The following is a 16600-nucleotide window of genomic DNA, read 5'->3' as shown; positions in this document are numbered from 1 at the left end:
GCCAGGAGGGAGGTCCCAGGTTGGGTGGTCAGACGGCCAGCAGGTCTCGCCGGGACCACGCATTGGACCTAAAGGGGACATCAAACTGACCCAACTTGTGCATCAACTTTTTTTAATTTGTTTTATTTACATAGTTCTTTCTGTTTCATTAAAAAAAACAGGTGCGTGACATCACAAAGCCATACTTACACTGCAGCAAGGAGCAGCACATATGGGAACTGTGTTACCGGTATGACTAGCCAAAACAGAAAGAACTATGTAAATAAAAAAGTTGATGCACACGTGTAACAATGCCAACACAAGTCAAAGATCTGGAAAATATAACAGCAGCAATTTGGAAGCTGAAAAGTTACAAATAAACAGCAACACACAGAAATGTAGAAGGATTGGAGTATATTTACACACCTAAAGCAAACTGGAAATAAGGCGTACTGCTGCGACATACATTTTCCAGCAGATTGGCTGGTAATTCATGAAAATAAACAGTATGTGACCAAGCCAAATTAGGCTTTTATTTTTATACGTCTATGGTTAATTTGGCAAATCTGTACTGAAAAGACGTGGGGCATCTGATCAATACGTACTCCATCTTGTCCCGAAGTGAACGAGAGAACATATGTGTTAGGCCAGTTAGACTGACAAACCCTAGAGCCTCCCCACATCCCGCCACCATGGAGAAGTTTCCCTGCGTGACATAACCAAGGAGAACTCGGCTACAGTGCGTGGTGACCTCCGGTAGAGGACTTGGCCAGACTCCCAGTGTCAGACTTTCGTTGGACAAAGCCTCACTGGTTCCAGCTTTCTGGGGATCCTTGTTTGACTTTGCTTTGGCTTTTTTCTTTTCCTTCTTAAGTTGCAGTATCTTATGTTTGAAGGGGTCACTGTGCATGGCCTCCTCAGGGCCACGGAAGGACTTCATTCTTTGCAGGTCAAGCAAATCCTGCTCAGATGGAATGCAGATCAGAGAGTGGAGCTCAGGATTTCCTTTGGTCACCATGGAAAGTCTGACCCAAACCAATGATCTCGGGAAGTCTCTCAGAGTAGCATTTAGCAGGTTGGACGTTCCTTGGGATGTCGACTCTCTCGCTTTCAGACCTTCACGACTCAACGGCTCAAAACATGTAGATAATATCCTCAGGATCATCTTGTTCCTAAAAAATAAATAAAAACACAATGGTAATGAAGGTGATGTACAATATATTTTACTTTTCAGCTCTCTTTCCCCTTCCCTGCTGAGCACTATGAAATAAGAACCAATATTGGGTTCTATAAAAAACAAACAGCTGCGTTACTTTTGAACCCAACTAATTATACAGATTGAGAGCCGCTCAGCCAGCACTGGGAATCGCCAGATTCACTTAGCTGGCGGAGAGGTGCTCCATCTAATGGGGCGGCGGCGGGGAGCACTTTCCCTCCATCAGGAAGACAAGCAGGGATCGGAAGGAACTGGGGGCAGCGGAGGGCTCCATCGGAACAGGGCACGCAAGCGTCTCGTGCGTCCCCTTCCGGCAGATGGCGATTCTATCGCCTGGAGCAGCTCCGACGGGAGCTTCTCCACCTGTGCAAGAAAATTAAAACTATTGGGGTAAAGAAGATTCTACAAACCTAAGTATAGAGAAACCTCTCCCACGTGTTGCATCTTTTTCCTGCACTGCATGGTTTCCAGCTCCAGCTGCTGAGCTGGCCTCTACTTTTATATCATCCCGAGTTTCAGAACCACAAGGGTCTTCTATCGTCTCACTGAGGTCTTGCTGTTTAGCAGCATCACTTCCTGGCCTGGTGTGAGCCCGAATCTCCCATTCTCTTGTGAGCTGATCCCAGGGACAGCAAAAAGGCGCCAGGATGCCGTGCTTGATAAAGTTTGTGCGCTTTGCAGGTGGACGACTAAAGTATAACGGAGTAACAAAACAAAGTGGACATTTGCTATTGTATTAAGCCGCATCACAAAACTTGGTCCCCTTTAGGAGGGTTGACATATCTTACTCATGTTTGAGACACAATAGTCTGTACTTGTTGTCGTGTATGGCGATACCATTGCCTAGATCAGGCATGGTCAACCGGTGGCTCTCTAGCGGTTGTGAACTGAACATTCCAGCATGCCCTGCCACAGTTTTAAAAACAGGGATGGGGAACCTTTTGCTACCCATCTGTTTTTGAACTACGCATCCCAGCATGCCCTGCTACAGTTTTAGCATGGTCACATAGTAAAACTGTAGCAGTGCATGCTGGGATGTGTAGTTTAGCAACTGCTGGAGGGACAAAAGGTTACCCATCTCGGTTTTAACCCTTTAAGTGCCAACATTGCTTTGAGAGATGTGCAAAATATCCGCTAAAAATGCCAGGGTGGTAGTCGAGGAATATGAATCACTTTAGTTATTGCCGGCAAATGATCTGAAATCAATGAATTTACATTTAGTTAAATATTACCCCCCTCAAAAAAAATAAAAAAAATAAGTCTCAGTGAGTGAGCAACTGTGGTACTCAATGGTTTAAAATGACCTAACTGCAAAACTTTGGCATTGCATGCTGGGATATGTAGTTTCACAATAGCTGGAAAGCTCTGTACCGCAGCATCATAAGGCACTTTTATTATTAATATTACATTATTATTCTAACATTTGCGTTACTTTGGGTAGAACTATAGTTGGATACACACATATACACAGCTAAACAAGCTACTAGTCATATCCCAGTAAGTCTGCCTCCAGTATCCTGTGATCAGGAGAATTGTACCTGGTATATTTCCCTTGCAAACAGTTTGCCGTCTCCTGTGCCGACTGGACCCCGGCTGGGGTGTCTGGGAAGTCCCCAGGAAGAAATGGCGCTCCCATATACTGGCAGTGCTGCAATGCTTGCTGTAAGCCGCCAACTCGGACACCTCGGTAAATCTGACAGTTGGCCGTGAGACATTTATTCCTTGTCATATAAAACATATACAGGTATGAAGAGACACAAACTTACAAGAGGTATCCAGAAGGCCATTCCCCATCCTTTTGGCAGGCAGATGTCCCAGCCGCTTCCCCACCCTGGACGCTCCCGTCCTGTGACTTTACCAGGCTGCTGGATTAACAGGACCGGTATCTTGGATTCACTATTACCGAGAACGAGCGGTGATCCAGGAACGAGGAGCTCACTTCTCAGCCTGTTCATTTCCTGGGATACACAACGGTTTTGAGAATGGAAAAAAAAAAAAAAAGAATAAAAGCAAAAATGTATTCACATGCTTATATAGGTTCTTTTGCGAGTCACCCTTATATTAATGAAGTCACCTGTTCTGGCATTTTATTGTCCAATACATGGGAGCGAATGTCAGGAGACCAAATAAGGCTTTGTGCGCACTCCGCCGGAACGCCAGCCGTCACCAGCGACTTCACTTTGTCTCCATCTGCCAATCATAACACAGAGAAGAGGCTTTCCGTTCATAAACTGACCATCTCTGCATCACTCCGGAGACAGAGGGTTAAAATGATATGCTGGAATTTGTAGTTCACCAACAAGACAATAGTTGAACATCTCGAAGACTAACTAGAAACTAAATTTGGTCATAGGTGATGTGATCTCATGAAATGGGCAGGTACATACGACATGTCCGGCCAATCGGTGAGTGGATCGGTTCTAGAACAGGCGGGGCCTTGTCAGCACAGAGTAACAGCAACCGTTAGAAACAGTCACAGGTCAGTAAGAAGAACTAAACAGCAATGTAAGGAATAAGTATTGATCCCCTAAACCTGCAGCCGTTTGATGTTCTTCTGCGTTTACCAAACCCCACACAAATAAAATAAAAATTGTAGGACACTAGATGGCGCTGTTACTAAGCGTGACAAGGTGAGTCCTGGGCTTCCTGTTAATAAGATGAAGTTTGTCACCAAATCTTTGCTGATCACTTCAGCTTCTCAAGTCACCACACTGAACTTTTTGTGGTTTCTTTAACCAATGCTCACACCTTCTCCCCCTCGCAAGCAGCTTCTGGATTACACTTCTTCCTTTATGTGTAGATACCGATCTCCAAATTGGGCCCTATTTTCACATAAAGGTTTCTTTTTGGGACTTCTCCCCCTTCAGTATGGCCCAGTGGTGTCAAACTCACAGCCCAACAGCTGTTGTGGAACTACACATCCCAGCATGCCCTGCCGCAGATTTTATATAATGGATTGCTAAAACTGTGGCAGGGCATGCTGGGACGTGTAGTTCCACAACAGCTGGAGGGCCATGAGTTTGATGCGGTTTGGCCAAACCAGTGGTGTCAATCTCAGACCACCTCTTAGGACAACAACTCCCATCTAAATTTGGCCCTATGTGCCTCAAAAGCTTTCTTTATAGTTCCTCCACAATTGGATACTTAACCTCTCTCCCCTGTATGCGTTTAGTAGTGTGGCTACATCTGTGTGTGTGTGTATATATCTGTATAGCGCTGCAAACCACTTGTGGCACCTTATAAATAAGGCTTACTACCATTATTAACATTATCTACCTATATACGCATATATGATTCCGTGCAAAGTATTATTCGGCGACACCCAAACCAGCGCAATCCTTTTATCCATTTGCTCTTCACCACCTCACACACGGCCGGGTGTGTGGCCGGCACTAACGCTGTATGTTTATACTCCCTGAAGAAGAAAACGGCAAAACTACAAATAAAAAACAACTTCGACAGCATCAACGGAACCCAGAAACAACAATTCTGTTTAGGAGGAGAAGAAACGGAACAGACAAATTACATAAGACTGGAAACACTTCATGTTGTTTAACAACATAATCACAGTAAGAGATCACAGACACACAACATCTAGCTCTCCTAAATGGCTCTGCCAGGATTTGAACCTGGTCATCTGTATGGGAAGACAGAGGCTCCCGCCGAGCACAAAGCCATCAGCGGAACATTGCCCCTTCTCAGGGCTACATACACGGCACAACAACATGGATGCAAGTCATCGCCAACAGGTTCACCTGTACAGCTGTCTACACTCGGGAAAGTGGATGTCCTCTTGGAAGGCAAATTGAGTCTTGGATCGCCAACGGTGAGGCCCAAAATGGTTCCAGGTGGCAACTGTGCCGGAGATTCTATACCTGCGGAGAGGGCAGGGAGAGTATTCATCACCCAGGCAGGGACAAAAACCAGGACAACTAGGGGTAACACTATTAAAGCTTTAAAAAAAAAAAACTGAAGAGTGGGGGATGTTTCCCATAGCAACCAGATATAATGGAGAAATGATAGACAGAATCTATGGGCAACATCGCCGCTTCATATTTAGAAGCTTTAGTAAATTCAACCCCTATAATACAGTTATTCCACCCAAATCCCAGGTCACACACACACCTGGGATTTTGGTGGATCCCTTCCATGGTACCCAATTGCAATATCCAGTTTTCCCAGGTTGATCCCTATTTTCCACTGAAAATAGAAACCCAGGAAAGCAAAGGGGCGGTCACTGGCGGGGGAGGGACAGCGACGGGCAGTGACAATTGGAGCTGGCACCAGCAGGGGGGTGGGCTGTCGACGGCGGACGGGCAGGCAGCGGGAGGGGCCTGCACAATGGCAGCCTCCCCTGCCACGGCTCGTTGCCCGGGTTTAACCCACTAAAAACCCTGCTTGGTTCCCAGGTAGGAATCCCAGGTCACTAGATCCGGGATTTTTACCTGGTCACCATTTACACTGATAAAAATCCCGGGTCAGTGCGCATTCACGTGCAGAAACCCAGGATTTGTAAGTACTGTAGGTGGAAAAGGGGTTCTAGAGAGCAAGGCATTAGAGGGAGAAGTGCATTCTGCTGTCAATAACCACTGGACATCATTCACAAGGTTTTATGGATGCAGAGTGCAATGCACCCTTATGAAAAACAGCTATTAATTCTCAGAAGACTCCTTCAAAAAATATGCCAACATGTAAATATCAGGGCGTTGATTCAATTAGGTGCAAGTCGGCACACCCTGCTTGTAAGTGTGGACATATATGCTGCCCTTACGGGAGCTCTGAGCTCTCTGTGGGGTAGATGTATGAAGCAGTGATAAGGGAGGAGAAGTGATAAAGTGCCTGGTACTTTATCACCAGCCAATCAGCTACTAACTGTTAAGTTACAGTCTGGGTTTAAAAAGGGACAATCAGGAGCTGATTGGTTGGTGATAAAGTACCAGGCACTATCACTTCCCCACTATCACTATCGCATGCGATTTATTGCATGTATTCCTGGGGAGCTGCTGCGGTGGTGGGGGCCAGGCAGCGGAGTCCGGCAAGATGGTGGTGGCGAAGAGGGCGTGCAGCAGCATTTTGCAGAGAGGCGATGCGTGAATGGGATGCGGCTGCTGAATATTTTGAAATTACTAGCCGGACGCTGATTGGCTGAGAGAAGGGTCCGATGTGCACGGGACCACCCATTCGACCAGACGGCATGCCACACACAGCCGATTTGGTCCGATTTTATAGCCCGATCAGTCGGAATCGGCCAAAATGAACCCAGTTTATATGGGCCTTAAGAGGATAATCAGGTCAGCTGTAGATACACAGCAGTGCATTTTACCTAACGTGCCTTGTACTCCTCCCCACTGAGGTTTTTTTTTTTAATTGCTAGGCAGTCCCCCCGCAACCCCCATCTTCTCTCAAGTTAAATTCTTGAATATATTCTGCATACAAGCCTGTTCTGTGTCAGTGCTGTGGCTCCTGTTAGTGCTGCAATTACCAGATGAAACAAGAGCATGCGATTTATACCTTGCAGTAACTGGAACAAGGATTCCTGACTGCTATGGAGCTGAACATTATCTGGACTTTTGCAGTAATCTGCCCACCAGCTGTGAGCTCCAGGATTTTCAGCTTCCTAAAGAAAAGTAAATAAGTGTTTGTGGTAAATTATAACATTAATTAATGCAATTCCAACGCTGGTTATGCCCAAGTGATGCTGCAGTTCTGTCACCCAGTGATGGGGATCATATCGCCAACCAAGCTGAACATGACAAAAGTGCACAGGCCAAGGGGTCAAACTGCTCCTAACGTACAATGTGCCCATAGCGAGGTCACCGCATCAAAACATCTTCTAATCCTATATAATAAAAGCTAACACTGCTCCTCACCTCTATGGAGGGGATTAAAGTGTTGGTACTCTTTACCTAGAAGGGCGCCCACGATTTTGATCGTGGGCATCGCTAGGGAAAAAAAATCGCGTCGGTCGCATCGCATGCGACCAAAAAAAAAAATCGCATGTGATGCGACAGACGCGATGACCGCGATTTCCCATAGGGAACAATGTTAAATGGCCCAATTGACCCGATTTTCCATAGGGAACAATGTTAAATGGCCCACAGATGCCAAATAGGCACCCTGAAGTGTGAAATGGCCCCCCCAATTGTTAACGCCACCCCACGATCAACGTCAACCCGAAGCGTGGCGAGCGCAGCGGTACGCGTCCTACGACCTTTTCATACCCCCACTATCCACGTCGGTGTGGAGTTGTGAATAGAAAGCGTGGCGAGCCCGAAGCATGGCGAGGGGACGCGGACAGCTGTGAAGCCCGCGAGGGGACGCGTATACCTGTGAAGGTGTCCGCGTGCCACACTTACTACTACTACTACTACTACTACTACAGAAGCACACAAGTATACAGCCCAGGTGTACTTACTTTATGAAGAGAAGCAGCGTGCAGTGTGGCAGTGAGCACGCAGTGGGAGAAAGGCCCGATTAGCCGATAGCGCACAAACTCCATAGACAGGTCCCTGGGGAGCAGAACACACAGATTGAGGATGGTTACGTTGGCACTTGTACGTACTTCTGTCGGTCAGACGCAATGTGGGCAATTTGATTGCAGGGGCTGTGCCATTGCGATGCTCAGCTGTGAACATTTCCGCATATCAACACATCATTCATTGTGCCGAGCACAGCTATGCGGTGCAGGGAAATGAAATCACCCTAGAACATGTGTGTGTGTGTGTGTGTGTGTGTGTGTGTGTGTGGCCAGTTTATCATCCCATACAGGGAAAATCAGCCCATGAGCGGTTCCTCTGAGCTCACAGAGTTCAAACCAATTTGGTCCAAATCTGGCAAGACCACAGACAAAATAGGATTTATGGTCTTACCTTGATAAATCCCTTTCTTTGAGTCCATAGGGGGCACAGGAGTTCACGCTAGGTATGAGAGGTGAGGTAGCAGAGCGTGCACCAAAGGGTTACAAAAATGTACCCAGCATGCTCCCTGCCTCCCTTCTCCCTCATAACCCGCCCCCTGACCCTGGGTCACCAGTTTCGTTAGCAAGCCCAAGGTAGGAGCAGAGCCAGAGAAGAAGGAAGAGCAAACGCACACCCACATAGCATACAGGCCCTAAAGCCCCGGAACTTTCCTACATAGGAAGCCCCGCTACCAGGTGCGTCTGGGAGGGCGTCCTGTGCCCCCTATGGACTCAAAGAAAGGGATTTATCAAGGTAAGACCATAAATCCTATTTTCTTTTTCGTCCACTAGGGGGCACAGGAGTTCACGCTGGGACGTCCTAAAGCTGTCCCCTCACGCGTGGGGGACGCTCCTGGACTGCGGAAAGCACATGTCTACCAAACTGTGCATTAGCCGATGCAAAGGTATCAAATGCATAAAACTTGATAAAGGTCTGGAAAGAGGACCAAGTAGCCGCCTTACAGAGCTGTTCAGCCGAGGCGCCTCGATTAGTGGCCCAGGATGTACCCACAGACCTGGTAGAATGTGCCGTAATCCCCTCCGGGGGAGTAATCAGTGCGGAAAGATACGCTTGGCGAACCACTGATCTGAGCCATCTCGCCAAGGACTGTTTGGAAGCGGGCCAGCCCCTCTTATTGGCCCCATAAAGCACAAACAGTGAACCCGACTTACAAGTTGACTTAGTCCTGCGAAGATAAATCTGCAACGCACGGACTACATCAAGAGAAGCTTCAGAAGAACCTGGAAAAGAAGGCACCACTATTTCCTGGTTAAGGTGAAACTCAGACACCACCTTTGGAAGAAAATCCAGTTTGGTACAAAGAACCGCCCTGTCCGGGTGAAATACCAGAAAAGACGGTTTCCATGATAATGCACTCATGTCAGACCCCCTTCGTGCTGAGGAAATAGCCAACAAGAAGCCACCTTCCAGGATAGCCATTTCAGATCCAACTCCTCCAGAGGCTCGAAAGGAGACGATTGAAGTGCCCGGAAAACCTCTAAAGAGGGACACCTCAACAGCCAGCCCGTCAAAGCCAGGCGACTCAAGTCCGGGTGTCGGAATGGCCCCTGTGAAATTAGGTCTGGACGCAGAGGTAGACTCAGAGGAGAGGCTACCAACAGGTTCCATAGATCCGCGTACCAACCTAGACGGGGCCAATCTGGGGCCACTAGGATCATCATTCCTCCCTCCTTCCTGAACTTCCACAGAAGGCGAAGTAGGAGTTGGAACAGGGGGAATGCGTACACTGTCCTGCCGACTTAAAAAGTCTGCCTCAAAATTGAGAACCCCTGGGATGAAGACTGCAGAAATCTGCTTCTCCGCCCACCTGAATATCTTGGAGACTTCTTTCATCGCTCCTTTGCTGCGTGTCCCGCCCTGCCTGTTGATAAAGGCCACGGGCGTGGTGCTGTCGGACCGGATCTTTACAGGGCACCCTCGGATGAGGGACCCCAACCTCTGAAGAGCCAGAAGGATTGCTCTCAATTCAAGGAGATTGATCGGAAGGCGACTCTCCTGAGCCGTCCAGCGACCCTGAAAAGATTGAGAATTGCAAACCGCTCCCCGGCCCCGTAGGCTGGCATCCTTGGTAAGCAAGACTCAGGTTGGAATCCAAAACGGGCGGCCCTGAGACAAGTTGTCTGTCTTTAACCACCATGTGAGAGACAGGCGAACCTTCGGGGACAGTGTGATCAATTGACTCCTTAGACGAGTATGATCTCCTGTCCACTGGCTGAGAGTGTAAAGCCGAAGTGGGCGCGAGTGAAACTGTGTATACTCTACCATGTCGAAGACACCACCATACACTTGTGTACTGAGACCCTTCTGTGACCTATAAGGGAATGAATCTTCCTCTGAAGGGAGTGGATCTTATCCTCTGGAAGATATACTCTCTACAACCGAGTGCCCAGCCGAGCTCCCAAGTGAAGTGTCCCTTGGGAAGGAGTAAGAAAGATTTCTTCCAGCTTATCCTCCAACCGTGAGATAACAAAAGTGTAATCACGACCTGCAAATGACTCCGTAGTAGGTCTGGGGACTTTGCCAAAATCAGTGGGACGTCCAGGTATGGAATCATCTGAACCCCCAGCCGGTGCAGGTGTGCAGCCCTGACCGCCATCACCTTGGTGAACACCCTGGGAGCCGTAGATAGACCAAAAGGTAGCGCCCTGAACTGGAAGTGTTCGACCCAAAGGGCGAACCTCAAAGTGCTGATGTTCCTGTCGGATGGCGACTTCAGATTCAGGATAGGACGGTGAGAACCATCCAGTTTGTCAATCAAGAATAGGGTGGAGAAAAACCCCTGACCCCTCTGCTCCTGAGGAACTGGAACAATGACGTTCGAGTCCAAAAGAGAGCAGATGGAAAGCTGTAGCACTTGTCGTTTCGCTGGGTCCTTTGGAAGACCCGTGCAAAAATAACACCGAGGAGGGGGGACCCGGAATGTCAGGGCATAGCCCCTGGCTACCACCTCCCTGACCTGTTTAGCTACTGGACGTCTGGTAGCCCAGGGCTGCTTGGTGCAGGGCTTGGCTCCCTTAGTGGATGAGGAAAATCTAGAGGAAGGACTAGTGCCGTCGGACAAACCTCTCTCCACCTTGCCCGTCCACTCAGACACTGCCTTGGCCACCCATGACGCGGCAAGCGTGGTACACCTAATGGCCCCTGCCTGTGAAAAAGCAGTCCTGAGGAAATTCTCAGAGGGGTCCTTCAAATATGAAGAATCCGAAATGGGCAGTACTGAAGCGCGAGCTAATCGCGCAACATGATCATCCCCCAGGGGAGGATTTTCCCACTTAGCCCTCTCTGTGGGAGGAACAGGTTAAAAAGTAGTAAGTCGCTTGGAAAGCTGGAACCTTCTAAACGGTTGAGACCACGCAGTCTCCAATAAATCCTCCATGAGGGCCGAAGGCGGGAGCTGGGCCGATACTTTCTTAAGACGCTTAAAAAGCAGGTCTTTACTTTTAGGGGCAGGAGCCTCATCCTCCCTCTGGAGGACTGCCTTAACCTCCTGCATCAGAGACTCTACCTCCGCTGAGGACAAAGTGTCATCGGCCCCTGTGGATTCCGCCACTGAAGAGTAAGAACTCCCCTCTGAGCTGGAATCCGAATCGGAACGCGGAGAACCCGCATCGGGACTCTGCTGCCTACACTGCCTCCTGGAATCCCTGCCCGCCCGAGTAGCCGTCAACCCCTGCACAGATTGTGCAAAGGATTGCCACCAAGGGGGCTCTACATAAGCAGGAGCTGCCCCAACACTGGTGCTGGCCCCTGCCACAGGGGGCATAGGCACAGGGGGCAGGGGCGCAGGAGGTAAGGAGTTGACAAGCAGTCAATATGTCAATACCTCAGTCAAGGTCGAAGCCCAGGCCGGTTCCTGCTGTGAAGGCGGCAGAAGATCTGCTTCAAGGGCCAAACACCTGGAACAGATATCCTCCTCCTGCCGAGAGAGTATGTCCACACATACCCTACAGGTACGCTGCATCGGAGATGGAGTCTCCTGGCCAGGTTTCGCCTTAGGCATACTGTCCATGATAACAGACAAAAAACACCAGCAGTTACAACACTGACACCCAAGCAACACACTTGCAGCCTTACCCACAAAGCTTTAGCAAAGCCATTTGGTATGGGCAGATAAACTCAACAATTCAGCAAGCAGAAAAGGAGACACCGTATATGCAAAGCCAATACTATGAATGGTGACAGTGTTTCAAACTTTCATCTCTTCCAATGATATTGGAAGGAAGACAGCATCAGAGCCCAACAATCCAGCCAGCCGCAGGAGAGGATAAATACCACAAACACCAGGCTCCAGAAGCAGGGTGTGGGGGAGAATCCCAGCAGCCTCCATCTCTAAACCCAGCAAGTGCCAGAATGGCTGCTGATTAGGACCTTAATGAGGAGCTGGGACAAAAAAAAAAAAAAATATATATATATATATATATATATATATATATATATATATATATATATATATATATATATATATTTATTTTTGGGGGATTGTGGGAGGAAACCGGAGTACCTGGAGGAAACCCACTCAAGTACGGGGAGAATATACAAACTCCGCACAGTTAGGGCCATGGTGGGAATCAAACCCAGGACCTCAGTGCTGTGAGGCAGTAAGTAATGCTAACCATTACACCCTCCATACTCCTACAGCACCTGGTGTTCCTATGTGGTCACCCACTCAAGTACTAACCAGGCCCAATATACAGCATTAGCTGTAGATTAGGGCGGAGTGAAAAAACTGAAATTGAGAAATTCAAAATCGGCTAGTGTGGGAAAGTTGTGACTTGACTTGAATAAGAAACGTGCAAAAGCTTTTTGATCTGAGTCAACATCTTCTGTTCTGGCAAGAGGCCTAAAGTTTCACTTTTTAGGTGAAAATGACGAAACCTATGAAGATGCTCCGATCTAGTTAAAATTATGTCAGGATGTCTTAGAGTTGTTCATTAATATACTTTAGCATAGTAAAAAACAGTACGAGCTTGTCCTAGTGCAAAGTGACTGACTGGCGGGAGAAAAAATCCCTAATAATTGACCCATGTTCATGGTCACAATTGTGCATATTGTGTGTTTTCTCCTGAACGTGTTTATAATAGAAGAAGCACAAATACTCTAAATGGAATTTCATTGACACTGTGTGAAATATAACACTGCATAATAGCCCTTAATCAGACCTGATCGCAGTACAAATTTGTTCTCAAAATGGGCAAAACAAATGCTGCATTGTAGGTGGGGCAGATGTAACGTGCTGAGAGAGTTAAATTTGGGTGGGGTGTGTTGAAACTGAAATCTAAATTGCAGTGTAAAAATAATGCAGCAGGTATTTACCCTGCACAGAAACAAAATAACTCAACACAAATCTAAAGGTGGCCATACATCTACAGATCGATTGTCAGATCTGGCTGGTTGGAACAAATACCTGGTAATATCTGAATGACAGTTTTTGGCAGTTTTCCAGCATTTCAAAGCAAAGTGCTCTCATCCATTACCAGTATTTTGTTCCAAACAGACAGATCGGACAATAAATCTGTAGATGTATGGCCACATTAACTCCCTCTGCACATGTTACATCTGCCCCACCTGCAGCTGCATTACAGCATATAATTATGCCAAAGATAAGCCAATATATTAACAGTTAAATACATTAAAGTGCGTTATGCTGTAATAAGTATTGCTGATCAATCCTGCCTAGCAGGGCCGTCTTTTTGTATGGGCTTAATGGGCACTTGCCCAGGGGCCCCAGGCATATAACAGCTTTATGTTGATAGCTGAGGATCCCCTTTTTCCAGGGATACCAGAATTTTGAAAATCGGCCCTGGGGAACTGCAGATATCCAACTTCAAAGCAGCAGTCCACATCCGACCTGTTAATTACAATTTCCAGTCATATTTCTTAGGTTCTCTCTGACACTAGTGGCTTGTCTCTATCATGCCCAGAACCAGAGATATCAGCCTTCAAGCAGCCGGTCCCTGCTCCAGTTCCAAACGTCTGGTGTACAGTTTTATATTTTTGTCAATGGATTGCTCTGGCTCCTGATCTCTGATACCCAAGTTCCCAGCACCTCCTGAAAGTTGGGACTCTAGGTTTTTATACTAGGCTAAGAAATCTATTTCCAGATAATGGCGATATCTGCAGTCAAACAAGCTGCCCTTCCACCCGAAAATGACGAATATTAAGCCCACATCATTATCCAACCCTCCCCTGCGTATAAAACACCCCCTACCTCCCTGGAAGTCATTTACAAGGGACCCTTCATACAGCTCAGTGCCCCCTTCCACACGTTAGTGTTCACCCTCCCACCACCTGTGCAGTAAAGGAGTAATTAGCAGAAGTTACTGCTCCAGGTCCTACATGTTGAATGGAAGATAGAGCACCCCCTGCCACCCGTGGGATATCAAAGCTGCTGCTGATACCACCCCCCACCCCTAGGAGGGGAGAATGGGTAAGGGCCCCAGTGCATTGCTTTGCCCAGGTGCCCACACTGCTGTTAAGACGGCCCTGCTGCCTAGAAATGAACACAGTGATTGGCATATATGTACTGCTGGACACCACTCATAGAATGATTAACCTGTTATTTTTTGAATCAATGTTCTTGTTTTTTTTTTTTCCCCTAAACATTAGATGTATTTGTTTATTTATTTATTTATTTACAGTTTCTTATATAGCTCAGCAGATTCCGTTGCGCTTTTCAATAGTAGACAGTGATAAAACAAACTGGGTAATGACAGACAGACTTGGGGGTTAGAGGGCCCTGCTGCAAGCTTACAATTTATTACATCATAATACACTTCAACGTATTTAACAGTTAATACTGTATATTGGCTTATCTTTGGCATAATTATATGCTGTAATGCAGCCCAATCATGTTCCCAGTATAGGGGATGCAACACTGTTTTTCTGTCAATAAACAGAAGTGATATGTAAAATGATACATTAGACTGTTTACACTGTTACTTGTAATACTTATTGTAACAGTTACTGTTTTTCAATAACAGACTGCAACAGTTATTTCTTATTTATATACACAGGATTGTCTATCTTTGTATATGCACTGCAAAGAGAGCAGCATAAATCCAATTTCATGTATTTCAGTGACACTGTGTGAAATATAACACTGCATAATGGCCCTTAATCAGACCTGATCGCAGTACAAATTTGTTCTCAAAATGGGCAAAAAAATGCTGGACTGCAGGTGGGGCAGATGTAACATGTGCAGAGAGATTTAAGGTGGCCATACATCTACAGATTTATTGTCCGATCTGTCTGGTTGGAACAAAATCCTGGTAAAAGATGAGAGCAAATGACAGTTGACCATTTGCTTTGAAATGCTGAAAAACTGTCATTCAGATATTACCAGCTGTTTGTTCCAACCGGCCCAATCTGACAATCGATCTGTAGATGTATGGCCACCTTTAGATTTGTGTGAGTTATTTTGTTTCTGTGCAAGGTAAATACCGGCTGCATTATTTTTACACTGTAATTTAGATTTCAGTTTCAACACACCCCACCCAAATTTAACTCTCTCAGCACGTTACATCTGCCCCACCTGCAATGCAGCATTTGTTTTGCCCATTTTGAGAACACATTTGTACTGGGATCAGGTCTGATTAAGGGCCATTATGCAGTGTTATATTTCACACAGTGTCACCGAAATTCCATTTAGAGTATTTGTGCTTCTATTATAAACACGTTCAGGAGAAAACACACAATATTCACAATTGTGACCATGAAAATGGGTCAATTATTAGGGATTTTTTCTCCCACCAAAGTCAGTCACTTTGCACTAGGACAAGCTCGTACTCTCTTTTACTATGCTAAAGTATATTAATGAACCACTCTAAGACATCCTGACATAATTATAACTAGATCGGAGCATCTTCATAGTTTTCGTAATTTTCACCAAAAAAGTGAAACTTCAGGCCTCTTGCCAGAACAGAAGATGTTGACTCAGATCAAAAAGCTTTTGCACGTTTCTTATTCAAGTCAAGTCACAACTTTTCCACACTAGCCGATTTTGAATTTCTCAATTTCAGTTTTTTCACTCCGCCCTACTGTAGATCCCAGGCTGCCTTCAAGCTTCCAATGATATTGGAAAGAAGACATCAGCAGAGCTCAACAATCCAGCCAGCAGCAGGAGAGGAGAAATACCACACACACACCAGGCTCCAGGAGCAGGGTGTGGGGGAGAATCCCAGCAGCCTCCGTCTAAACCCAGCAAGTGCCAGAATGGCTGCTGATTAGGACCTTAATGAGGAGCTGGGACACCTGGGGCAATCCTACATCACCTGGTGTTCCTATGTGGTCACCCACTCAAGTACTAACCAGGCCCAATATACAGCATTAGCTGTAGATCCCAGGCTGTCTTCAAGCTTCCAATGATATTGGAAAGAAGACATCAGCAGAGCTCAACAATCCAGCCAGCAGCAGGAGAGGAGAAATACTACACACACCAGGCTCCAGGAGCAGGGTGTGGGGGAGAATCCCAGCAGCCTCCGTCTCTAAACCCAGCATGTGCCAGAATGGCTGCTGATTAGGACCTTAACGAGGAGCTGGGACACCTGGGGCAATCAGAGAGCAAGCCTCAGCACTTCCCCAGGGGTGGGGGAGGGACTAACCTACAGCACCTGGTGTTCCTATGTGGTCTCCCACTCAAGTACTAACCAGGCCCAATATACAACATTTCCAATGTGTATGGCTGTAGGTTACCAGGCTGTCTAACCTCCCCCTCAGGCATCAACCCCCGGGACATAGCCTGACTAATTGTCCCTGGTGATCTAGTGGAAAGGTGGAGCAGTCCAGACCCCCACTGCCTGCCCCCCCGCTGACTCCCATACAAACGGGGGGGGGAATCGCTGCTAGACGCGGCTCCCTGCAAGCAGGGAACCGCCGCTTACCTGCCCGGGGACGGAGTGCAGCATGCGGGAGCCTCCGAGAGAGGGTC

At 47.1% G+C, this 16600-nt stretch overlaps 1 protein-coding gene across 1 annotated transcript in view; it reads right to left on the bottom strand.

Annotated features, from left to right (window-relative positions):
• Window positions 1–305: 305 nt before the first annotated feature.
• Window positions 306–16600, bottom strand: part of POP1 (POP1 ribonuclease P/MRP subunit) — a 35714-nt gene continuing 19419 nt past the window's right edge. The window contains exons 9-16 of the mRNA XM_083186981.1: window positions 7611–7704; window positions 6707–6812; window positions 4951–5070; window positions 3270–3385; window positions 2962–3153; window positions 2734–2888; window positions 1606–1884; window positions 306–1151 (exon numbers count right to left, since the gene is read on the bottom strand). Of these exons, the coding sequence (XP_083043107.1) occupies window positions 518–1151; window positions 1606–1884; window positions 2734–2888; window positions 2962–3153; window positions 3270–3385; window positions 4951–5070; window positions 6707–6812; window positions 7611–7704 (1696 nt within the window). The 3' untranslated portion in view covers window positions 306–517. The remainder of the gene's footprint in view (window positions 1152–1605; window positions 1885–2733; window positions 2889–2961; window positions 3154–3269; window positions 3386–4950; window positions 5071–6706; window positions 6813–7610; window positions 7705–16600) is intronic.

Source organism: Crinia signifera, chromosome 5 (assembly GCF_055691185.1).
Source record: "Crinia signifera chromosome 5, ASM5569118v1, whole genome shotgun sequence".
NCBI classification, from domain to species: domain Eukaryota; kingdom Metazoa; phylum Chordata; class Amphibia; order Anura; family Myobatrachidae; genus Crinia; species Crinia signifera.
The sequence above is the reverse complement of the archived record's forward strand: the minus strand, read 5'-3'. Positions and strand labels throughout refer to the sequence as shown.